This window comes from Chanos chanos, chromosome 5 (assembly GCF_902362185.1).
Source record: "Chanos chanos chromosome 5, fChaCha1.1, whole genome shotgun sequence".
In the NCBI taxonomy this organism is placed as follows: Eukaryota; Metazoa; Chordata; class Actinopteri; order Gonorynchiformes; family Chanidae; genus Chanos; species Chanos chanos.
In genome coordinates, this window is record NC_044499.1 from 6,448,062 (window position 1) to 6,473,763 (window position 25,702).

The window sequence follows — 25,702 nt, forward strand, 5'->3', positions numbered from 1 at the left end:
CGTACACACAGAAATATAAAAAGTTGTAAGTTTGCTTTCACTGAACTGAATATCACTAAATTAATTATGATACTTCATGAAATTAGTACTCCATAATAACTAAAAACCCAGCGTTAATGAATCTTTCACTTTCATATTTAAAAAGGTTGTTGTTAAGACTCAGAATTAAAAAAGAAGAAAAGGGGGAAAAAAACAATAAAACTATAAAGTGATGAGTGCAGATTAGAGAAGACTGCACCCTGATTTAAGTGCCTTTAAAAATCTCCAAAAGCAATTCTCTTTCACTCTCTGGACCGTAATGAGTATTAAACATCAGTGTGAGGAAACAGGCTTAGCTGGCAGTAACAGCCCCCCCCCAAATGAGGGAATGTTTAAGTTCTCCTTTAAGTTTCTGTTAATATATTTGTCATAATTCCCTTAGTGTACTATGCCCACAAAATATATACATATATAATGATGATCATTATACCGCTTATCCACTGTATCTTACTGAACAGCAAAGATTAAGCAAATTACAGTGACCTCATTAATGAGTGGAATCGCTTTAAAGTAGATGTCATTAATAAGTTGTAGACTGATGGTAAACTTCATCAAGTTACAATGCTAATTATACACAAGTCTCCAATTAGTGTGAGAATGTATTTTCTGTATGGATGACAATGATGTATTAACAGCAGAGGCCATAAGACAAGTTGTTTTTGTGTGTGTTTGTTCGTTTGTTTGTTAACTTTGCATTTTTTCCTGTCTTCTCAAATCTTAGAGATGAGACAGCAAGAACTGCAAAGCATACAACCAATACAAAGTAGATGAGACCCATACTAATACAATGGCCACCCGTTGCCCCTACAGTCAATGGATAATCTGTTTAATCTAATTCAATTTCCTTTCGATCCATCAGTTTGCATTAGCACAATCAGTCGTAGGACTATACGGTGGAGAAAATTGAGCAATGCTTTACATAACTGGAGACCAGACAGGATATCTCTTTATGAAGAGGTTATTAAAACCAAACAAAACATCAGAGGAGCACTGCAGGAGTGCATGTAATCCAATTAGGTAAAGTAAGGTTAGAAATGATGCTATTATAAGCTTGCAATATTCTTAAACAACTTTAATGATGTGTGAGATGAGTCATGTGCTAGAAAATGAAGCGTTGTGTCATTGTGCGCAGTGCGCCCCTTCGGCATGGCTCAAATCAGTTCTGTGTGTCACCGCTGGATGGATGTTATGAGCTAATGTGCTGTTTAAAAATTTTTAATTATAATCCTTTGTTCTGACCAATGATCATTGAATGAAATTTGCCATCTACAGCGGTGAATCAAAATGAATGGGTGTCTTACAGCGAACACATAAATGACACATCTGCATTTATGAAAGCTATTGTAACAGAGTGGAGTCATGTGGTTAAAATTCATTGCATGGTACTGTAAAGTAAGTAAAAATGTAGCTCAGCTTAAAGAAGTTTTATATATCAGCACACATCCGGGAAATGTCAAAAGGACAATGAGGGCCATTTGTGCATGAAGATCATTTGTGGGCTTATTCAGTGGAGCAGAGCTAATCCTGTCAAAAGTTGAATGGCAAAAACAAGCCTGCTGAGCGCTATGGGTTTACATTTAAACCGGTCACTCCTGTTCTGTCATCTGTGTCTTTAAAAAACAAACAACAAAAACAACACCAACAACAAGAACAAAAAGCCCTAATGGATCAGTTAAGACCATCGTCGTCGTCGTCATCATCATCCTCATCATCATCATCATCATCGTCATCATCATCATCATCATTCGTAACCATACGACTACAACTGGATGGAGGATGTATATTAGTAACTGCAGCCAAGCCATACAATTTCATAAAACAAAAAAGAAAAAAAAATCAAAATTAAAAAAAAATCATTAAGACGTAAGCAGCATTGCGACGTACTTTGAAACAGAAAAGATCCGAACTGCAGAGAAGTTTCAACAGAATGACTTACTGACTATTTTAAATTTCTTTTTGTAACCTCTAGCTATTCCTCGATCACCATTCAGATTCATTCATTCAGATGCCTATGGTTTCTTCATGCTGTTGTTTTTGATGGTTTTTTTTGTTTGTTTGTTTTTGTTTTTTGGTTTGCTACGACATTTACAGCTAGAGAGAGAATACTAATTGGAATATTAATTAGAATCTCACTCCATATGAAAAAATGATCTGCAAAGTCACTCATGGAGACAGTGATCAATGTTTAATATACATTTCAGCATCACCAAAAATATATTGTCTTTACCAACTGGGACAAGGTTTTAAAATATTTATCAACTTGAGTTTTTTGGGGTTTTTTTGTTTTCATAAGAACTTCATTTTTTCTCTATTAAAAAAAAAAGAAAGAAAAATCAATGAGAACCATTTTCAGTTCAGCTACTGGACTTCAGTTGACTGAATTTCATTTCATTATTTCAAAACAGATGAGCTCTATCTAGGTTAAACTATGAAGAAAATATACAAAAGCAAGTGAAAAGAATTTTTTACCCCCCCTTTTTTTTTTTAAACTTTTGCAGAGCTGCAATCAACCCTAAATTCAACTCTAAATTCAAGCAAAGGCTTATTGTTAAACAATGTATTCCTTTATTCCTTCATTCTACTATTCTCAAACTGTGTAAAGAAATTTTTAAAAAAAAAGGTCCACACTCACACCCCCAACATCAGTGACAATCAGCATCTCCATACTTCTCAAAATCATCTGCATAGCAGAAAAGACCTTAAATTACTTCGACATATTCAGAGTTTCTCCTTGATTTGTGGAGAGGCCTTGGCGACTAGCAAACTCAGAGGCACGATCTAAGGATTGTCACACTCAAGATTCCCGGAACCAGATTCAGAGGGGTCAAGAAGCCGCCGACTGACATAATTACAGTCTCTTCAACTTTCAAGTCCCTGACGGTGAACGGCCGGCGTTGCTCACAGACTTTACGGCTATCTTTTTTATTTGTTGGTTTATTTATTTTGAGTGTGGGGACTTGGGCCTGTATTAATGAGGAGGTCAGTGTACGACAGCCCTCCAGATGAGGCTTTATCTGATCTAGATGGCATTTGCCGGATAAACGAGAGAGGCCAGAGGAAATGGCCACTCCGTTCAAGGTTGTGTGTGGCCATAAAACACGGTACTATCAGGCACTTAAACTCTAAGTGCCAGTCGCAGCGGAATGCCTACGGGGAGAAGTAGGGCTAACATTATAAAAGACTTATCGAACCGGTCATGACTCCAATACCTCCACTGTTTTATTTCCTACACTTCCTTTCTTTTTTCAAATATATTTATGTTTATAAAATATTACAGAGGAAGAGGACATTTTTAATGGGATCTGTCTCAGACAAAAAAAAAATATAGATCTGGATTTATTGGCCCTGGAATTTAAAACTTAAAAAAAAAAAAAGGAATACGATTACTACAGATCCAAAACAGACTTGGTTGATATACCACGGCTTTGATGTCGGCCCCTTTAAGAGTGCCCGATCCGAAGAAAGAGCATTTCCTGGTAAGCGTATTAAAAACGTAACTGTGATTCCACTGAGGCGGTGTGAGCGTGTTTGGGAAGGCATAGGTATCACTTACCATGCATCTGAAACGTTCAGACCAGTTTGTGTACATCCAAAGAGCATTATAACCGCACGCTTCACGGGCTCGCGCTTCAGGCTTTACGGTTGAGCTTGAAATAGCTATTCCGGGGACGTCCTCCTCCCTGCTACCTCGCAGATTCATCTTTCACTGCTTTTAACATTGCTTGCCCCCCTTTCCAACATTCTAAACCATTGGTCACATTCATGCCTCCAAGGGCCCATGGGAAAAAAAGACCAGTCCAAAGATGTATCACTTTCCTCTTACGGCTGCTAACAGAGCAGAACTTTGGATCTCCACTGCTACTGGTTTATAAATGGGCTTTGGTTCCCAGATTGTTTAAACCTGGGTTCTGGGCCCAGCCTCGCAGGTGTTCGCCAGAAAGCGAAAGTCAACAAAAGAATGGGCTGAAATCGCAGCACAGAATGCTTGAAAATTGTTTTTTCAGGAAGGTCAGCGTTCTGAGACACAGAACATCTGCGAGACCTCACATGGAACCCAGTCTACTGTTGGCTAAAAAAACGGTCCGGATCGTTTTTAAGCATAAAGAATAGAACTAACAGGAAAGTCCGAAATAGCATTCTAAGTAACTCCCCGTGTACTTCTACCTGAAAGAATGTTTGTCAACTCACCCTCCATCCTATTGGCCATTAGCCAATAAGGGAAGAATTGATTTTTACTTTATTGCCTCTGCTGCCTTTAAGGTCCATCTCCTCGGTGCTGCCCTGTCGGTTTCACGCCGATCCCGATCCCCTCTCCAATTCCCCGCAGAGGGAAACGATAACCACTACTCTGCTCCTGGAGAGGAGGAACGCCAGAGTATTTTTTTTTTTTAAATGCTACAACAGCACGCGATTCAACGTGCCATTTTATAGGTGGTAAGAAAAAAAAAAAAAAAAACACAAAACAAAGAAAGACTTTAATCACACCGTAAAGTCCAGATTTATTAGTTCAGTCGAACGCAAGAGACATGTCTGAGACATTAATCCAGGGAACAGATTACTGCATCAGCCGCAGGGAACGCAGACTATGAGAATCAACCTCGATGCACACAGCACTGGTGTCTCTCTGTTTAAACCAAATCAGTAGGATTCATTTAGTGAATTAATTAGCCACACACACACACACACACACACACACACACACACACACAGTAGCTAATAAACTCGTACATTCAAATTGCTTTTCCCAAAGAAGACAGATATTGAGACCCTTTGATCATACGCAACCTAATTTAACACTACAAATACATCTAATAGATCTAATCTCTTGAGTCTCTCCACTAAAGTAAGAGTGTCCAAAGTGATGGTGGAGATCAGCAAGACCGTTTGGGTTCTCATGAAGGGGTTCTTGTACAGTCGTACTACGCATTTTTCAGTTTGCTCTTGGTCCTCCATTTATATATATCTCATGTCGTCTCTGATGACCGCTCAAACAACAGTGAGTTCCTCCGTGACTCCTTTTCTGGTACGGTGACCTCATGTGGGTGTCAGAATCCAGTTCTGCAGGGCGAAGGTCTTGCACATCTTAATTGCATGCTCTTTTCTTTTAAACCCGGAAAACAGGCTTCATCACAGACCTCGTGTAGTCGGTTGAGAAGAAAAGCAACAGGACCACGGCCCTGCAGGACTGGCTTCTGACAGCCCTGTTATATATGGTCAAGCATTCTCTTATAGAAACAAAAGCCATGAGATCAGGATATATGTGCAGGCTTCTCTCCCCAGACTGCATAAGAAAAAAAAAAAAAAACAAAAAAACATCCAACCTACAAGGGCATTGAGAAGCTGAGGTAGGTCTCCACAGGGAGAGAGAGAGAGAGAAAAAAAAACTCCAGGGAGTGGTGCGGTATTGGCTAGTAAATGGAAGAAACAGCGCTCCTAAGGCAGAGGCCGGCTGTAAGAGCTTGCTGAGGGGTGCAAATTGCAGGTTGCAAATGGTTGGCTGTAGGGGTAGGCTAGCATATCTCCCCGGAGAAATCACCCACCACAGAGAAAGAGAGGGTGCAAAAGGGGGTGCAAAAGGAGGTAAAAATAAATCACTGAAGAGTGAAGACCCCCTGAGAGCCTAAAAGGATGGAGGAAAGAAAGAAAAAAAAAAAGAAAAAAAGAAAAAAAAAAAAAGAAGCGTCCTGCTGAAAAGCTCAGGTCAGTTGTTCATTCGCTGCGGCTCACCTGCTGTCATACAAAGATTACACTTGCATTCATCCATTATGGTCATCTGCAAACAACATACTCAAGGACACTGGTCATTTTTAGGACCCGTCTGAGCAACCTCAACCTTGTGTGTGTGTGTGTGTGTGTGTGTGTGTTTGGGTTTTTTTTGTCTTTTTGCATTACTCACAAAATTGCCAGTAAACTGGCTGCAATGGAAGCATATTTTCAATTCACGATGTGCCCTTTTTTGCAAAGACTGCAGCTGCAGGAGACGGTTAAAAATGTTCCCCCATTATTATAATGTCATACTGCCGCTGGCCTTCTTTCAAGGCACATTTGGTTCCTGCTTACCCATCCACGTGCTCTAAATTGTATCATGGTGAGCGCGCTAGGACACCGATGAACAATCCCTGGCATGCCACAGCGTAAGGAGACAGCCTAGCGACTTTAGCCCCGGCTGCCCAGTGTCTGTTGCGTACGGCTAACAATAAGTATGGATTGGTGACAGGTGTCTAAGAGGGCAATGCCGTCTCTGAGGAGGCTAGGATCACCACAAGGCACGCAGGGAAGCAACACGATTTTGTGGAGGCGCTGGATTTACTGAACCGGCCCTCCGGCCGTGACTCAAGCTGTAGCTGGGACAGGCTACAGGGCGGGCACCATCTGTCACTGGAGCCAGTCGTCATATCGTCAACGCTAATCTTTCCCACCTCGCAATAATACTTGCTCAAATTGTTCTTGCTGCTCTGAGCAAAGAAAAAGACAGACAATGAACAAAAAGAAGACATGAGAGAGTTCAATAGGGGATTATATGAGAGAGAGAGAGAGAAAAAAAATGGTTTGTTGAAAATCACCAAGGTTAGAAAGAAAAGTAAATAAAAGAAAATGTGAGAATACTGCCCCCCCCCCCTCCTCCTCCTCCTCCTCACAACTTGTGAATTTGAATAATGTTCAATATGTTCTCTTTTTTTTTGTCCTCAAGAGAGACATGGAATGGGGGAACTCAAGGTCATTTGATAATTTTACATTCAGTAAGCATCATAGCACATACAAACGACCAGCTATGTGCTGTATTATTCAGACCTCTGAAATAGAAATGATCAATCACATTGTAATCTGAACTTCTTTGCCTTTGAATTGTACACTGGTAAATGTAAGGGGAAAGAATGTAAAAGCATACCAAAGGACAAACGGACACACACACACAGACACATAGCTCAGAAAGAAATATAGTATCACTCTTTTGTTTCATTTCGGTCCAAAGCAGCTGTTTAAAAAAAAAAAATCCCTAAATATGCAAAGTAATGAGATGTCCAGTCTTAAGTACTCACGAAAATCTTTGATAAGTGATTTACCAGATTGAGTTGTATTAAGAAAGACAGGCTATGCAAATGATATCAAAGCACTTTTGTTTTTCGTTCTCAACAATTTAAAAGGTTTCTAAATGTGTTTCAGGTTTTAACTATATGTTTCGATTTTCATGTTCAAATGAACCAGAGGCATTCTGCTACTAAAAGACTTAAGTCAACCCCTTGACAACAGTGATGAATATGCTATGAAGAAAAGACAGGAAAAGCAATATTCTAGGGTTTGAGATGGTAAAAACTGCCTTGCCCTTCTGGTTGGACAGACGTAATGCTTTGAGAATGGAACACGACTTGACTGTGTCATCTGCCAACTTTCTGTGTGTGTATTCCCTGTTTGGAATAGCCAATAATTGTCTTCTTTGTTGTAAAATCAATGTCGGAGTCTGCATTTGAGATAGGGAGCTCACAATCTCCCTCAGATCCTAAGAAATCATCTGTGGATGTCTCACAAGAAAAGTCAGCCGAGAGAATCGTTTTCCTGTTGATATCGGTCTCTAATCACTCCAGCTGAGTTTTTGGGCTGATAATACACCAAACGCCTCCAACAAGCAACTGACGGCAATTAATGCAGCATCTGCCACAGGAACGTCAGTAAAGATAAAAACCACAACACTTCCCTTTAATTAAGAAATGCCCCGAACAGAATCATCACAAATTCTCTACCTCCAACTAATAATTACAGCTGTATCACTGTGAAACCCTCCCAAAAGTTGAGATCAGCTCAGGCAGAGTCATTTTTTTCCTTTATCATCTCCACTCCTACCCTTTCTCCTCTTTCTCCCTTTTTTTTCTGTTTTCGGGTTTATAAATATATACTCCTATTCACTCCGTCTGGCACCTCCCTTGTACAGTTGCATTCCATTGCACACATCACCAAAAATCTGTCCTTCAGTTGAATTTGCCCTTGAACAGCGGAAAGGATGTTTAGAAGACTCACAAGTTAACAAAAACAGATAAAGGGACTAAACATTTCCTTTTCGGGTCGCCAAGCTTGGAAGCGCAATTTAATTCTATAAGTCCTCGTTAGGAATTATAGTAAGAATGTGTTAGAACATTAACCTCAGTAACACTGTTATGATTTCTCATGTAAACAGAAATAATCTGTCAATTAAGAGCAAACTGGTAGCATTTACAGGATTTAAGGATACATAACCAATCAACATTCAGCACAAACTTAAAACACAGTGACATAAAAGATTTGTCTGTATGACTTTATACCCCCCCCCACAACCCCCCCCCCCCCCCCCCCCCCCCGCCCCTGCTTCAGCTGGTCCTGTGACATAATGCTGATGTACTAACAGCGTTGCAGACTGCACTTCAGTCAGAGTACTCAAACCGATTTAAAAACAATCTTTGGTTCTCCCCAATCCACTCTGCACCTTCAGTCAAATCACCTCTCTTCTCTAACTAACCCACTTCCCTGCTCTTTTCTCTGTCTATCACCTCATCGCCCTTGTTCAGCCCAGTGAAGGGGGGTAAAAAGCCCAGTACCATGACGGATATATGCAGGATACGCAGCTCCTCCTCCGCTGAGTCACTGGCAGGGTAGTCTGTGGCAGCCAGGCCAGGCAGGTTGGGACTCCCATCCTGATGGTGGATGTGGAAAAGCAACGTACCATTCTCCAACCACTGCTGCCTCCAGCGCACCAAAGGAATGTCCTCAGAGTTTCCGGAAATTTCTGTGAGAATAAAAGACACGAAAGATGCAGATGCAATTAAAGTTGGGGTATTTGTCGATGAAAACAATAAACGTCAGCTTCCAAGCTGAGTTCCCAAATAAATTTAAAAACATATAAATATATATAGAAATATAGAAATATGGATAGAAGATGTGAGATGCAAAGACATATATATGTGTGTGTGTGTGTGTGTGTGTGTGTGTGTGTGTGTGTGTATTAGGGGTGGAACCGGATCTGGACACAGTATTTGGCAAGGCACAAATAGTGGGTTTTTATGAATATTTATTTCATTCAAATATTTTAAAAAATTATTTGTTTTCGGGAGGAAAAAAATGTCAAATAGCTGGTGTTCCTCATTACTACAGAGTGTTAGGGCCACACAGAGGGAAAAAAATTCTGAGGTTTCGAGAATAAGGTAGTAATGTTGTGAGAATAAAGTCGTAATTTGAGAAGAGCTGAGGCTCATGTGGTGCTGATGTGCCAAAAGATTAAGAATTTTGTTATTCGTGAAACCTATAAGTTTCAAGTTTCAAGTTTAAGTTTATTTAAAGCCCAATATCACTGTTTACAGTCTCAAAGGGCTTTACATTCCCACAGGATTACAACAAACAGAGCAGGGTGGCACCCCCTGACTTGATCCTCATAGCGGGCAAGAAAAAACTCCTCAAAAAACCCAGACGCTAGGGAAAAATAGGAGAAATCTTGAGAAGGACCACAGAGAGAGGAGACCCCTTCTAGGCCAGCCAGGCGTGCAGTAGGTGTCAGCCAAGTGGGCAAATTACAAAACAACACAGTGATATATTAAGTATAACTTCACAAGATGCTCCACATTCCTCATTTTAACACAAACAACAGACTACTCTTCTGATATTTCCCCTCTGAAACAACATGTTATGACTTTATTTTCGTAATATTATGACTTTTTCTTTGTAAAATTACAGCTTTATTCTTGTAAATATTATGCCTTTTTTTCTTGTAAAATTATGACTTTATTCTCGCGGCAAATTCCCCCAAGTCCGTGTTGTTCTTTCTTTGGAATAGATACAGTTTCTTGCACAATCTTTTCAAAGTCCTGATATGTATGATAATGTGGTGCTGATGTACCAAAAGATTAAGCATTTTGTTATTTGTGAAACCTGTGCTAAAGTATAACTTCACAAGATGCTCCATGTAGGAGATTAGCCTACGCTAGCTCTGGCAGTGTAGTTACTAGCTAGTTCACCCACACGCTGTGCTCACAGCTCAGTCAGCCTGTGTGTCACACGGTTTCGCCCTCCAATCAGGGCGGGTGGTGGTGGAGTTCACAATGTTCACATAGGCATTTATTAGTTTAGATTTTAGTTTATTGGCTTGAGTGTGGATTAGGAACTGAATGCTACTTTTAAAATGATTTTCTTTTCAGTGATGCTTATGGTTATATTTGTTTATTGCTGGGTTTATGAAAACCATAAACCATGATTACATTTAAGTGTTCATATTATTATAACAGCTTATTGAACAACACTTATATTAACACTTTAATATCCTAAATTTAGAAATGTAATAAAATCAAAAATAGCACTGTTACGCCTATTTCAGCTTTTATTTAAATACAAATACTAGGCTCTCTGCACATCCCTAATATATATATATATATTCGTATGTGTGTGTGTGTGTGTGTGTGTATATATATATATACATATATATATATACGTGTGTGTGTGTGTGTGTGTGTGTGTGTGTGAAATTGAGAAGTGGAAAGCGAAAATTATGTGAATCATCCATTTATTCACGTGCTATTTCCAACACGAGTCTGAAAGGCTGAGAGGTATAAGGAACATTTATATTGTTCTTGTTGACTTGTTGTTACATACATTTGAAGAATTCAAAATGGATTCATCATTGATGAGAGAAACGAGGTTGCTAATTGCAGGAACGTAGAGTGTAAAGACATACAAGCAGGTTATTATGAATCTTTTGACTTGATCTGAGTCACATTGCTTTTTGTGAGCTATTGTAGTGGATCACTTATGCATGTGGATTAACCTAAGTACCCCTCTCCGATAAATATGATAAAGAATTTGATTAGCTGAGAGAGTTAGAGACCAAGACATTAACTAGACAGGTTACGTAGATATATTACAAAGAGAGTGCAATCTTGTATGGTGCATTAGCCTGAGACAAAGAGAACTGAAAGAGGTATACTTTAAAGAAGGCTTCACCAGAGTAACTTAAGAGCATTCTACAGCAAAGCGACTGCCTGCTTATCACACATAAAAAATAAAACTCATTCTGTCTGTCATTTTAATTTTGATCGACAAATGCCTCAAAGAGTGATTTCTTTGTGTTGTGATTTTTTTTTACAACATTAAATGTAACTAAACAGCTGTCATCCTTGTTTCCAAATGAAATGAGAGCTATTTGACTAAAAACGTCAGATTAGACTAACACACGGTACATACACGCAATCTGTCTAATGTGACGACACATTCCCCTGGGTCTTGTTCAGCATAAAACATTAATTAATGTAATTAAATGCACAAAAAATGCACTAACCAACAACGAAATATCAAGATGAACAATTACCAAAGCACGCTTTAATGTCACAACTAATTTAACAAATTACTTTCGACAACATATTTTTTCAGAGCCTAAATGCTTTATTTAATCCATTTTAGGGAGAATTATTTCACTAATAGCTGAAACATACAAAATGTTCTCACTACAATAATCTAGCAGAATTCACATCTGTCTCTCTGGCATGAGAACTCTTCAAGTCCCTCTTTGAAACCACATACTGTAGATCCAGGTTGCCTAGAAAAATCTTTTCAAATACAGACTCATACTTTTGTAGTGACTGGTACACCTAACTAGTTGAAGGAGTAATATTAGTGAGGATCTTCACCAAGGACACAAAAACGGATTTGAAACTTTTAGACAGCATTTTAGAGAGGTTTGTAAAAGCCTACATGAGACACATTGTTCAAGACTAAACAGTCTGAGACATCTGGTCAAATAAGCAGTTGAAGCATTTGACTGATTCTTTGCTTGTTTGCCTTTGTAACCTTGCTTTTTTTATGAAAAAGATAAACTTTGGTTCTGATGAAGACTTTGTAAGGTTGTAAGGTTTCCACATGAAGTCTGTTCACTAGCTTCAATAGCTTCAACCAGTTCCGTCCTGATCTAATGAAACACAAGCCAAGAAAGCCATGTGAAAGTACTGGAGCAGAGCCCAGCTATTCAAACACTATAAATACTTATTTAACAGCTTTGAAAAAAGGAGTACATAGGCTCTTGTTCTCCCAGAATATACAGTGGAAACTAGGGAGATAAGTAATGTCAGTTAGTATGATCAAAACATCTTTGTTCTATCTGACACACTCATGTATTTTCTCTAGCAGTCATGTATAAAAACAGCTACTATAGAACACTTACAAATCTTCAAAGGGGCATAGAAGATCTGCTTAAAAAAAAAAAAAAAAAACAGTTTTCCATTTTTTTTTTTTTTTTTTTTGTGTGTGTGTGTGTGTGGGGGGGGGGTTCTCCCCTTGGGTCCTTTTTAAGTTGTGTATTGTTTTTTGATCTATATTTCACTGGCTGATCCTTCAAGGTTGATTGGGTTCTATCACCTGACCGCAGTGGTATCGGAGAGCTGCGTCAGTCGGGATAAATATGGTGACTGGGTGAAGGATGCAGGCGTGGCACCTGCTAGTGAACATCGATATGAAGCCTACAGAGTGAACCTGCTCACACCATGAACACACAGGCCTTACCCTGTGAGCAGTCTCCAAACAGTAAGGGCATTCTCAAGGACAAGCATGCTTTTCACCATCAAAATAACCAAAATTCTCTGATGTAGCTTGAGGGGTCACTCAGTATTTTCCAAAGGCTTTTGAGTTTTTGATCCCAAAATAGCTCCTTGGCCTTGTCTTATGACATCATCTTATGACATCACCAATGTTGCATCGTCCTTCATTATTCTGATTATACTTTGCACAAAAGTATTCACAGAATAACATAGCTCCACAATAATTCCATCTTGCATTCTCTTACGCAGTAACTAACCAAGCAATCCTACTTCTTTGTTTCAGTCAGCAACCATCTCAGTGACGGGGTAAGCAGAATGAAGCAATTCTGTTTTGATTACAATTAGTCAAATAAAAGTACTGATTCTTCTGTTTTATTTTATAAGGAAGGGTTATGACCAGGAGTAGTTCTTAGGGTCGAACAGTAGCCACTGCTGACATTTATCAGGATTCAGTTTAGTGGCCGCATGTACTGCACGTGGCAAAAACACCTGGCCCTCGAGAGAAATCTCTCAGAGCAATAACATGCATTACAAGAGTCATATTCCAGAGACCTTCTCTGTAAATCAGTCGCTCAGTCTCCAGAGAGACCTGTCTCAAAGCAAAGGCGGAGGGGGAAAGAGAGAAAGAGAGAGAGAGAGAGAGAGAGAGAGAAAGGGGGAAAAAGAGAGAGAGAGAGAGAGAGAGAGAGAGAAAGGTGGAAAGAGAGAGAGAGAGAGAGAGAGAGAAAGGGAGAAAGAGAGAGAGAGAGAGATTTAAAAGCTAGTGCTATTCCTCTCACATCCTGATGCAGAGCCCTCCTCCTCTCTGTGAGTGTGTGTGCTTACACAAAGCAAGGGATTCAAATATACATTTCTGCTGCTGGCAACACAGAGCCTTTCTAAACCACCTGCCTCCGACAGTCAAAGGGGAAAAGAAAAAAAAAAAAACAACAACAGGGTTGAAATTAGCTCATTTTCCAAATTGCCGATCATATATTTATATATTTTTTAACACCATAAAAAGTCGACTGCCTTGTATTTCAGAGCACATACAATATGATTGGCATATCAAAAGTCTGATGTTTGTCCAAAACAGCAACAAAAGATAATGTCTATCAGTGTGGTCAAAGCATCCAGCATGGAAAGGATTTGGCTGAAATTCATAAAAGGGTCAGAGTAGCATACATGTTTCTTTTTTCTTTTCTTTTTTTTTTACTTACCTTTTAAACTGACTCGGACGCGTTTCCTATCACAACCCCTGAAGAATTTTCACACTCTGTATGCTAAGGATATCAGCTTGCAAACAAAAGATACTGAGCTTAAAAAATGTTTTGAAAATTCTGAAAATTTAGCAAAGAGGTGTTTTAATTTCAATTCGAAGTTACGTAATCACGGCAACAGCATCTCTAATAGGCCAATGAGAGGACAATCAAGGCACAGTCCTCTAACACACCTCTGCTTGAGTAAACAGCAAATGGCTCACATTGTGTGGTCTGACTTTGGTGTTGATGACACTTTGGGGAGTTCTGAATTTTTACAAAGCAACAAGGGGGGGCTTGAGGGAGCGGGGGGGGGGGGGGGGGGGGGGGGGTCTTTGCTGGCTTTCAGTGAAAACACTAAGATGACTACAGGAGCTTGTGGTATTCATTTTTTTTTTTATCATGATGAATGGCTTGCAGGTCCCTCTGAGCAATAAAAATGATCAGCATTATACAAAAGAAGTCCTAACATTCCATAGCCAAAGTACAAAACTGATTGAGAAATTGTTTTGGTAATGAAAGCAGAAAGATTTTTTTTTTTTCACCACAGTGGAAAATGATTCCAGAAGAAAAGACAGATGTTGAACAGAACAACAGTAATTGGTATAAAAGTGCCCTTATGTTCAAAGCAGGATATCAGCTACTCTTTATGTCTGCAGTGGAAAAAAACAAAAACAAAACGGATACATATGAAAATGAGGATCTAAAAGTGTGTCAATGAAAATACAATGAAAGTCAATATCTGTCAGGAACAAGGACAAATGCATATAAGCGTTTCCTAGTTACCAAGTACCGAATTTTAAAAAAGTAAGCAAAACTAATTCATTTGTTTTTGTGAACTTTCTACTCTCTTCCTCTCTCTCAAACACATGCACAGACACACACATACATATTTCTGAATCAGGATGCAAAGGTAAACAGATGATATTTAGTGTCTGGAACACTTTAGCATTTCCAAGAGAGGAAGATGAACATCCTGACAGAGAGACATTGTGGGTAGAAATCAAAGTTTACCTCCAAAGGCCCGTTTCAAGGTATATTTCCTCTAATGGTGTCAATTTTCCCCATGAATAAGAACCTGAGATTGTGCAATCAATCAAAGTCAGCCTTCTTTTAACAAACCATCCAACATTTTGAACATTAAGAGACATGGTGAACAAATAGTAATTTGAGGGTTTAAAACCATGTTTAATATTTCATGTGTGGTGATTAGGTTTAGAGAACAGTTAAGAGGGCGGAAGAAAATGTGACTTCAAGGTTAAAAGGTCACTCGTCTATTTCTCGGGTTCATGTCAGATACATGGTTCAGTACAATGGTTTAAAAATGAACAGGTATAGAACGTTAGAATAGTAAACCATGTTTCAACCACTGGGTACTCTTTCATGAGCCTGTAAGCGGACCCATTAACAGTGAAGAACATAGCGGTTCACTCAGTCACAGAGAACCAATGCATTATTCCATGGCACTCCACACTGAAATAGGCAAACAAGAAATGTCTACCACTCGCAAATGTCACATTTAAATGAAAGCATCTACTTTAATCTCCCAGAGGAGACAAAAACGTTTTTTTTTTGTTTGTTTTTTTTCTTTCTTTCTTGAACACCTCTAACTAGAGCTGTGAGTATGTGGTGAATTACTATTCTTTCAAATTAAAAATCAATGAAGTCCTCCTAGCGCTACGGCATGTGTGTGTGCGTGCGTGTGCGTGTGTGTGCGTGCGTGTGCGTGTGTGTGTGTGCGCTCGTGCTGTGTGTGAGGCGTGATGTAAGCAAGCTCATGTGCACTTCTCCACTGTACCTCAGTATTTTCACAATTGTTAGGCTGAATGACCATTTTCTCATTGGAGAAAAGCTTTGAAATGTTGCACACAAAAAAATCTTCCTCAGCCTTCAATCTCAGCTGTTTTTTTCTCAGACACACTTTGTACTTAATAGCACCCACATGCAGTCAGATCAACACAAACACTTCAAATTCACCTGAACTCAGTTTACTTTTCTTTTTTTTTTGTTCCTGTACAATCTCAGTCTGAATTCCAAACCTGATATACTTTTAGCCTTTGAACGGCATTTAGAAAAGAAGGAAGTTATTGTTGACCGCAAAAAATGCTTCTGGCTTCAGTCACATGCGATGGAAGAGTCTTTTCTTTTCTCTGTCGCTGTATGAAATCTGACAAAGTATCCAAGAGGGAGAAAAGAGGAACAGAGTTTGTACAGCTATTACGCTACTTAGTGGATGCAAAGAAGTCTAAGTTTAAGCTGATTTTTACCTACAAAATCATGCTGTACTGTTATTACAATTTCAGCTCTGAATAACACCACTCCCTTCCCAAAGGCAATCTGCTGATTTGTAATTAGCAATGCACCTTTACTGCTAGTTTTTAAGATTATTAATTGTATTTCTTTATTGATTTCATCCACTGTTGACTGAAATTAGGATGTGCTGACCTTCAGAGTGCCTGCTTTTCATTAATTCCATTTCTGAAACAATTTCCTCTTTTTTTTTTTTTTTTAATTTTGATAATTGGAACATTTATGAATACAGACAGAGAAAAAGTCAAAACTCCATATTCATTAGGGCGTATTTAACCACAAAATCTCAATCGTGAGTAGGTCAGCGTTGTAATCTGCATACTACACGCATCATCTGCATAGAGAAACTGGTTGACACCTTTACAGCTTCAATCGACCGAATGAAGCTAACACAATGAAGCTGAACAAGCAGACATAACCTTCCTACTGCTGAAGAGCACAGCACGTGTAGCAACTAAGTCTTATCGCCGAGGCGCACACAGAAACGCCGACAATGGACTTATCAGCAGCCCCTGACTCAGTAGGACAGAGGCCAATCGCTAGTATCCTCAGTCATGTGCGAGTATGCTCCCTCCATTGATCATACATAGCAAGAAGCTAATCTCAGGACGTCGCTTTCAACTCTAAGCCCTGGCAGAAAAGGTGCAGACTTTTTGCTGGATAATCTTAAAAGGAAACTAAAAAGTAATTTGGTAACTTTTACAAAGCAAATAAAGCCACCTGCATGCCAAGCAGGCTTTTTTTTTTTTTTTTGCCCTTGCCAGAGCCAGCAGGGGGGCAAAAAAACAAGCTAGTCACCCGCAAGCAAGGCGGTTTATTTTGCCTGCGCTACAGGGGAAATTTATGAGGGGTTTTCAGGGCAGTTTTCAGGGTAGTTCCGTCGTCGGCTCAGAACTGTCTGGGACATATATATGTGCATCATTCATGACACAAATTTTTTTTTCGTTTACCATATAGCAAATCCCCTCCATGGGGTATACATACAATCATATGACTACTGTTCTCGGCTCATCTAACGATGCATACCAACTCAAAACACAAAGGTATAAACTATGGTTTAGCCCATACCCCTAACACCACTACCCATGGATTCAAAATGAAGGTCATCACGCAGGATTAGGTAGGATTTCTATGGTTGGATGTTTCTTGTATACCATAATCCTCCCATTGTGATGTTTCTCCTACAGCTAGACCACAAGTCAGTGTGAAGTAAAGACAGGTAAAAATAAGCACAAAGAGAGAGAGAGAGAGAGAGAGAGAGAGAGAGAGAGAAAGAGAGAGAGAGAGAGAGAGAGAGAGAGAGAAAGCCTCAGAGAAAGTATGCTCTTGCGCCAAAGGCCTTCGTTAGAGTCTAATAATAGCACCAGATCAAATCAGACACAAGGGACAGAGAGGAAGGCTAAGCTAGAGAAAAAAAAGGAGGAATTTGAGTCAGGGACAGTGAAACGTTAAGGAAAGGTATGTTTCATTCTGTAGGGCTGGTTCTCATGGAACTGGAAACGGTGATGATGCGGATTTTGAGCATTTTAAACAAAAGTTCCTGTGTGTCCCAAATGTAACATTTGTGCGTACATATCCCAGTGCATTCTTCATAAATGGTTTGATGGATGCAGTAATAGATATCAGGAAAGGTGGAAAATGACAACCTACCAGGTGATTCTCTTTCACTGGCCGGGGGGGGGGGGGGTTGATGTGAGTTGTGCACAGCTTGAGATACTTCATTTTCCTCTTATTCACGAATGCTTACAACATAACGGATGAGCATTAACGGTAGGATTATTCCAACACATCCTGAAAAATAAAGATTCGTTTTTATCTCTTCCTGCAGTTTCTTTCGACGCAGTTTGAAAGCGAACCACCCCGGAAGACAACTGCAGAGAGGCAGTGATCTTACAAAGAGTGAAATGTCTGAAAAAGAACACGTCTGATGCCGCCTGACTCAGTTTCTCTCAGAGTCTCTCTTTTTTTTTAAGACAATCATGGCTTAAGGAGAAAATTGGGGGTAATTTTCCCAAATTGCTTGGCCAGAAGAAACAGGTATATCAGTACCTGCCTATCTTACAGGCAGCGATGAGGAAAAAAAAAAAAAGATTTATAAGTGGTTGTGAAGAAAGAAAAACGACAGGGTTTCTTCTCTCTCTCTCTCTCTCTCTCTCCCAGTCTCTCGTTAGCCTTTCAGTACACAGGAATGAGTGAAATTGCTCTACTGGATTTCTTTTACACAGTTCTGCTAAGTAGGGACACCAATCAAAAAGTCAAGGGCAGAAGTCAAAAGAGTCAGTGATTTATTTGGTGAGAGACCAAAGAGTTTATCAAAAAATAAGGGCACTCTTAATATATATTTCTGTGACACAATATATCCTCCTTCATGTTTTGATATTCCTGATTCAAAGTCTTGTCCTCTTTCTGTAGCTCTGGGAAGGAGACTGCCTATCCTGTAACTTTAAAAAAAAAACTGATATCAGTTTCAATCTTCTATTTATTTGCCGTGCTGTTTATTGAAAGTTAGTCATTTATAGTTTTGTGTGTGTGTTTGTTTGTTTTTTTTGTTGTTGTTTGTTTTGTTTTGTTTTTTGTTTTATTGTTACCTCATAAAACTGGATGACTTCTCATGAGGACATTCGACAGCTTATATTTTCTTCCATTTTTTTTTTATTCCATTCTTGTGTGTTTATTGGATATTTCTGCAATCCACTGTCCAGGAATGAACAAAAGAGGTATACGATATGGGGTCAGAGTATGACAAGCCATGCAACATCGCCCTTTTCAATGAAATGTATACACAATTTCTTTAAACTACAAACAGGAACATATGGATCAGGCCTCCGGGTATCCGCAGTCGTTTCTAGCTTGAAAACCTCTGAGAGAGTAATGGAAAGTCAGTAAGTAATGTCCATTTCAGCTTGCCACATTCAACTGCCACCTGCTGTGTGACACTAAGACTAGGGACCAGGAGCAGGTCACTGGGTGATCTGAGAGAATGGTTTGCGGAGCTGGTTAGGAAAACTCCCACCTGCTGGCTGGAAAATATTACCCTGACATTTACTGAGTGGCACATAACATTCCAGGGACCCGTGGCGAAGCCCACGATTCTTTTCATCGAAAAGAGCCAAGCACGCCTGTAATGTTCTCTGAATTTCAAATGCAGCTGAAATAACAAAAAGACATTTATCAAGCTCACAACACCGGCAAACAAATGCACTGCTTACATTAGAGTCAAAAGCAATTTTCTATATTAATCTCGTACGTGAAATGGGGATTTGAAGCACCACTGACTACAGCAGAGTAAAGAAAGCTGTTCTAAATATGAGTATGTGAAAGTCTAGCTTTACTATATGTTTCAAAGAAGCGAAGATTACAACTGTTTTTGTTTTTTGTCTCTAGTATGGTTGGCTTGTAAGATTCATTCGTCAGCAATGATTAATTTTATTCACCTACCGAGCAAGTTAGCTATCATTTATGCAAATACTCCAGATGTTTTTTTCAGCTCAGGAGTCCCATGTGAAAAATACACAACAGTGTTGTTTCTTTGGTGTGACAATCACTAAACCAACATCACCCACAGCTTGTTCCAGGCTCTCAGACACAGACCCCAAAACTTATCATAACTTATCAAACGCATAGTTTCAGCGGTTGGCATTCGAGGTAACGCTAACGAAATTTGCTACATTATGTTGCTATTTGGTCTTCCGAAACAGACGTCAAATGCTGACGTGCAGACAAACATTAACATTTTGACAGTTTTCTGTGGGAAAATGTCAGTATGTGACATGGTTGTAATTCTGTGCTTTGTCTTTCAGAGGCTGCTGTATCTGCTTCTTTTGGTTTCACATCATCATGGATGCGGTTTTATATGAAAATACTACAAACAATGTTTTCAGTTACCAAGGTTTAAAGCCATAGTGTCAGCGTAACAATTCATACAATCATTAAACCAGAATCAGGTAGAATGCCTAATTTACTTTGCATGGCTACGTGCTACTGACAAAGCTCTTTCATACCTCTTCACATTTGCATGTTAGATTGGCTCTGATAATATCTGCTGCAGTAAAGCACAATTTTTCTTTCTATTTCCAATTACATCTTGAAACCCAGGTTAGAGAGAGTAAAGTTCACTGTAAATCTAAAAAATCACACATTTGTTTGACCAAATGGCGAAGAATTGCTGTTAGGAAAACACATGTTGCGTTTGTGCACTTGTCACGGTTATTCGTGTTGAAACATACACATCAGAGGAAGAGAAATGCTACTAACTTGCATTAAGGGAGCACTCTACACACACACACACACACAATGGACAATTTATGTATTTGAGTAACATGAGCAGACAAGCTCTCCACAGAAATATCACTGACAAGAGATGCTTCAATTCACCATACACTGTGTTCACAGTGCACTCAAAAGCTCCACATTAATTTGTGTTTGGGAGAGCAGGGAGCTGAGGCAGAATGGTAATTCACTGCACCTCACGGTGCCACTCAGTGGGAAGGCAGGTAGAAATAGGTTTAATCTGCATTGCTAATTACAATATACCTCATGCACTATCCCAGCAGGAGTCATTATGCCAAACAACACCCATGGATGACTATACAATTACCACTACACTTGTGCTTCTCTGGAATTCAGTGCAGAAAAGCTTAAACAACTTAACTAACCAGCAGATAAATCCACTGAGAAATCCACTGTTTTGTCTTATGAATGATTTCAAAGCAACTTCTGAGTGATGATCAGGAGCAGACTATGTACAGATTCTGAATCAAGCCGAGGGTTTAATCTTGAGATTAGGCATGTAAAGCACTTCTGGAAGACGAGGAAGAAAATCTGGTGTTTAAAGTAAATGGGTTGATATCCTGCTCTGTCGGAGGGCTTTAAATCTGGCGTATTTCTAGGTTGTGTTTAAACTGAAAGAAAAAACTAAACCAGACATCAGTTAAATACACTCAATCAAAAATACCGTGTGTTTGTTACATACTAATTCACAGGCTCCAGATAAGTAAATGAGTGGGGACCAGTGGCCTCCCTAGTGATCCATAAATGGGTTAGAATGAGTTTTTTAGTGTCACCCAGGGTACAGAGATGAACTTCTAATCTGCTCTTTCTATTTAGAGTTCAAAATACACAGCTTCAGAGCAGTTCATTAGTGCACTACTGTCACTACGTGAAACTTGCTCACTCTCTCTCTCTCTCTCTCTCTCTGTCCCCCACTCTCTCTCTCTCTCTCACACACACACACACACACACACACACTTATACTGTCACATAGGACCAAATCAAATGCAGTTTGCACTTAATTCTCTCCGGTCGTACTGCAAGAACTTTAAGGTCATACTACTGTCTGTCTCTCTCTCTCTCCCTCTCCCTCTCAGACACACACACACGCACATAGAAATTCTCGTGCCTGTCCTCTCCACCATTCCAAAACCCAGTGTAATCCTAATTTATGTTAATGGTGAGGAATGACAGCCCTGAGTCCTAAGCGCTAATGGAACCTGCTCAATTAACCTAATATTTACTAGCCTGACTCTCCAGAGGAGCCAGTACATGTCTCGTCTTCAACTCACAACTCAACAGGCAACTATTTTCAGCAAGGGCTAATAAAACAATTATGTAAGTGGGCAATTAAAACACAGAGGACATTAAAACTCCAACACGAGCTGGGTGACGTGCACTCAAAGTGCTACTCCCAGTGGAGAAGTGTGTCAAAATACAAAAAGGAGAAAGACCATAAGCTCTTTTAAATGAGTGTGTGTGTGGTCATGAACAAAACAGATTAACATTTAATGCAAATGTATTACTGTTAATGAATTGGAACAAATTAATTGCATAAGGAATGTTTCTATTTTTATGCGAGGAGCAAAAATACCAGAATCACATTAAAGCCAAAACAAAAATAAAGGAGAGAGAGAGAGAGAGAGAGAGAGAGAGAGAGAGAGGGACTAGGACATTTTTGAAAACATAGTTTTTTTCTCATTGGAGAGGGCAAGTTGTTAAAGATTTATGTTAAAGTAAGAATAAAAGTGTCATGAATTTTTTATTTTAGTCTGGGTTTTTTTTTTTTTTTTGCTTCCTTACTTCCTCATATCAGAAGGCAATTACATGTTTTACATGCATCTACCATGTTTTGAAATCAAAGTGTTTTCAGAGGGTACATGAACACTCCATCCTACCTCGACACCATTAATCACCCCAGATCTGTGTATATGCCTGCTTTTCTGTCTAAACTCTTACAAATGTAGATTATCACTCTGTCATTATCTACACATCATAACTTAATGGAGAAAAATGCTGTAGAAATTAGAATTTAGATGAAGGTTAGATTAAATTTGTCCGACTGTAACATTTTGATATTAAGCAAATTGAAAATGTACCCTGTTAAACACGAGTGGTTTAACATAAAGGGGGGGGGGGGGGGGAGTCACTTTGACATAGAAAATGCAGTCCAGAGGAAACCACTGGAGTTTAACAACTCTAAAGGACTGTGATATATTTTATTTTATCATTTATGGCTATGTAGAGAACAGCAGGCCTACTGTGCATGTCCAATTAGTTCTGATAGTCGGCTCTGTGAAAAACTGCCAGACTTTTTTTATCAATGCTGAACCTAAAGGAAGTCACCACAAAACCTAAGATCATAACACTACAAAAATGCAATGTGACAATGTATCTTTGAGTCTTTTGTAGATATACAATGATCATAACTACATTACATGTGTTAGTTCCAGAAAATACTCAAAGAATCTAAACATCTCTATCACAGCATGGGAACACAACTGAACATAGAACCACAGAGAATTTTTCCACCGGCCATTCCATTTAGTTTCTCAAACGTGTAATTAGAGTTAACAAGGATTATGGTTAATTCATTTCACAAATCTTTTATTCCTTTATCCCCCCCCCCCCCCCCCAAATGATATGCTCGAGCCTTAACTGTGCAACTCTGAGCAAGCGGTTTCCTCTCATTGGTGGGTTTGTTTAAGCGAAGACTGCTTTTTTTTTAATCATTTGATCCTCCATTTTGAGATAGGACTTCAGATTTGCAGGGTTCATTTAGCCTAATAAGGGATCCAGATGTGCAGATAAGATTAGCCACTCGGTTCCATTATTGATGCTGCTCCAAGCCTGAGGGGTCTCCTAGGAGTTGACTCTCCCTTAATGGAGGAGAGAAGATATTTCTTTAAGGCTGTGAGTCACTTTGTAAAAATAAATAAATAAATAAATAAATAAATAAATACAAATCGATGATTTCCCCTCCTAAAAATATATGTCCTCTGGATCTGGATTCTCTGTCGTGAAGAAAACGACAGTAGTTTGAACAATATTCAAATTCTTCTTTTTTTTCCTTTCTTTTTTTTCTTCTACACTTCAAAGTCAACGTTGCACTTTCGGATTGAGACAGTAACTCAGGTTTTTCTTTTATTTTAAACTTTTGAGTAACAGTTTCATAAGCCGCATTTCCTAGAGCATTTAAGGTCATTTTGTTGGTGTGATTAAACTTTCAGTAGTTGGTTAATTAAAAACAAATGTTTTTGTGCTTACTGATTTAGTATTTGCATAAGGGAAATAAATTAACCATATCAGTAAGGCAATGCATGGAAAGTGCTAAAACCTTAAAACTTTGCAAGAAAAAAAAAAGTGCATTTATTGCAGAACAGAACAATTAAGACTGTGCTGTTCTTTTATAGCTATCTCAACTCTTTTGTCTGGAACTATATTAGTTGTGAAAGAACATTTGCACTGTTTTAGATGTCAATTTATGAGTCAATGAATTGTGCTTTTAGGCAAATCAGCTGACGACACATCATCATCTAATAAAGCAAGCTTAAGCACTTATCAGACAGTTTTAAAAGTAATGCTTTTAAGCTAATCAGCTGTCGAAAGATCCTCAAGGTGCTGAGTAGCACTGAACATTTCTAAAGATGCAGGAGCACTATTCAGAAAAGCAATACTTACTCAGGTTTTTTTTCTGTTTTAAACAAATATGTAAATCACAAAACTGAAATTTAAAGTGTCAGAACAAACATTTTTTTCATCTTGGCAGGCACTTAGAGGAAATGAGTTGATGAGTTATCAGCATACAATCAGTACTCTATTATAGGAACTTAAATTTCACGAAAATATGCCTGTCAACAAGAGGTTGGCATGGGTGACTGATCTTTGAATAGTTTACCGTGTTATGTAAGAAAATAGCTTAGGGAATTGCATGTTTCCATTTGAATGTGGTAGAGTACAGGCAGTTTGCCTTAAATGAGAACTATATGTTCTTGTTCAACATTGGTACAACATTTTGGTACAATGCTGCATAGCATATGTACCAAAAATGTGTGAAGGTCTGAAGTTCATTTTTAAGCTACAGAAACATTCACAGATTCCTTTCCTATATAAACAGTATTTACTCAGTACAGCGTTTAGTCACCACATATGGAAGTGCCTCATGGGAAACCCTATACTCTCACAATGCAAGCCAGCCAGAAGTTCAAGATATCACGTGTAATTAGTCTGATGGCTAAATTTAACTTTGTATGTAAGAACTGTGACAAATCGGAGATTAACATACATCACAGTTCGGTCTCCAAGCATAAAACAGGGCTTTATGGATCTTTTTTGTGAGATAACTGGTAGATCTTTTCTGAAGACTTTGAAATGACAAAAATGTTTACTGAAGCACTAAAAATTTTCAGGCTGTTTGAAAGACAAGGATGCTGTCCTTTCCAGTGAATAAATTCTCTCTCCAAATCCAGCAGAAGCTCTCAGACATATCCACTTCTTCTGCCATACATATCCAGCTCTCTTACCTTAAGAAATGCTTGCTACCTTCTCACTGAGGAGGCTTGCATCAGTGCTTCTAGAACATTCTTCCAAGGAATGAATCTTGGATGAAGGACATGCAGAGAATGTAAATGTTCAGTCTATGCCACCCACCCCCCCCCCCTCCCCGCCAAACTACAATTTCTCAGCTTCAGTTATGTAGACAGGTCGTCCGTCTTCCTCCTCGGGGGCTGGAGGGTGACATCTGTCGCCACATATGGCTGCCAAAAAGAGTGTTTGTTTTTAAATCTAATGATAAGTGCTGACAGTGAAATCTGTTATGCAGAGATATGATGATGATGATGATGATGATGATGGCAGTGATCGCATTACTGTAAACTTTTTGACGCTGTTTCAACACGCGTTCGAAATGTGGACTAGCCGTGCAGCACAACATCACCGAAGGAAAAAACAAATGATCTCAGATACTGAAGAGAAAAAATATAAATACTAGTACTTATGTACACATTAGCTACTATGTATAGCAACACCAACACCGACATCCGGTACAGCTGTACCATATGGTTTTAATACAATTCCTTCTCCTAATTTCAAAAATCCCTTATGTCTCCTGGCTCAGTGACTGTCCAAGCTCAGCCTCGTAAGCAGAAGGGTTGAGGAGGTATAATTGCCTGATGTACAAAGATCTATGGTTATGGATTTAACCTTCTGACAGAGTGTGCACTCCTGCCAAGATTACTCTCCGTAACACCAGGACATCAGGTAGTGAATTCAAATGTGCACTGACAGAGCTGATATATACACACA

At 39.1% G+C, this 25,702-nt stretch overlaps 1 protein-coding gene across 1 annotated transcript in view; it reads right to left on the reverse strand.

Moving 5' to 3' along the window:
* The window catches only part of astn1 (astrotactin 1), a 163,258-nt gene that overhangs the window by 122,881 nt on the left and 14,675 nt on the right, over positions 1-25,702 (reverse strand). The window contains exon 2 of the mRNA XM_030773550.1: positions 8,607-8,794. Within this exon, the coding sequence (XP_030629410.1) occupies positions 8,607-8,794 (188 nt within the window). The remainder of the gene's footprint in view (positions 1-8,606; positions 8,795-25,702) is intronic.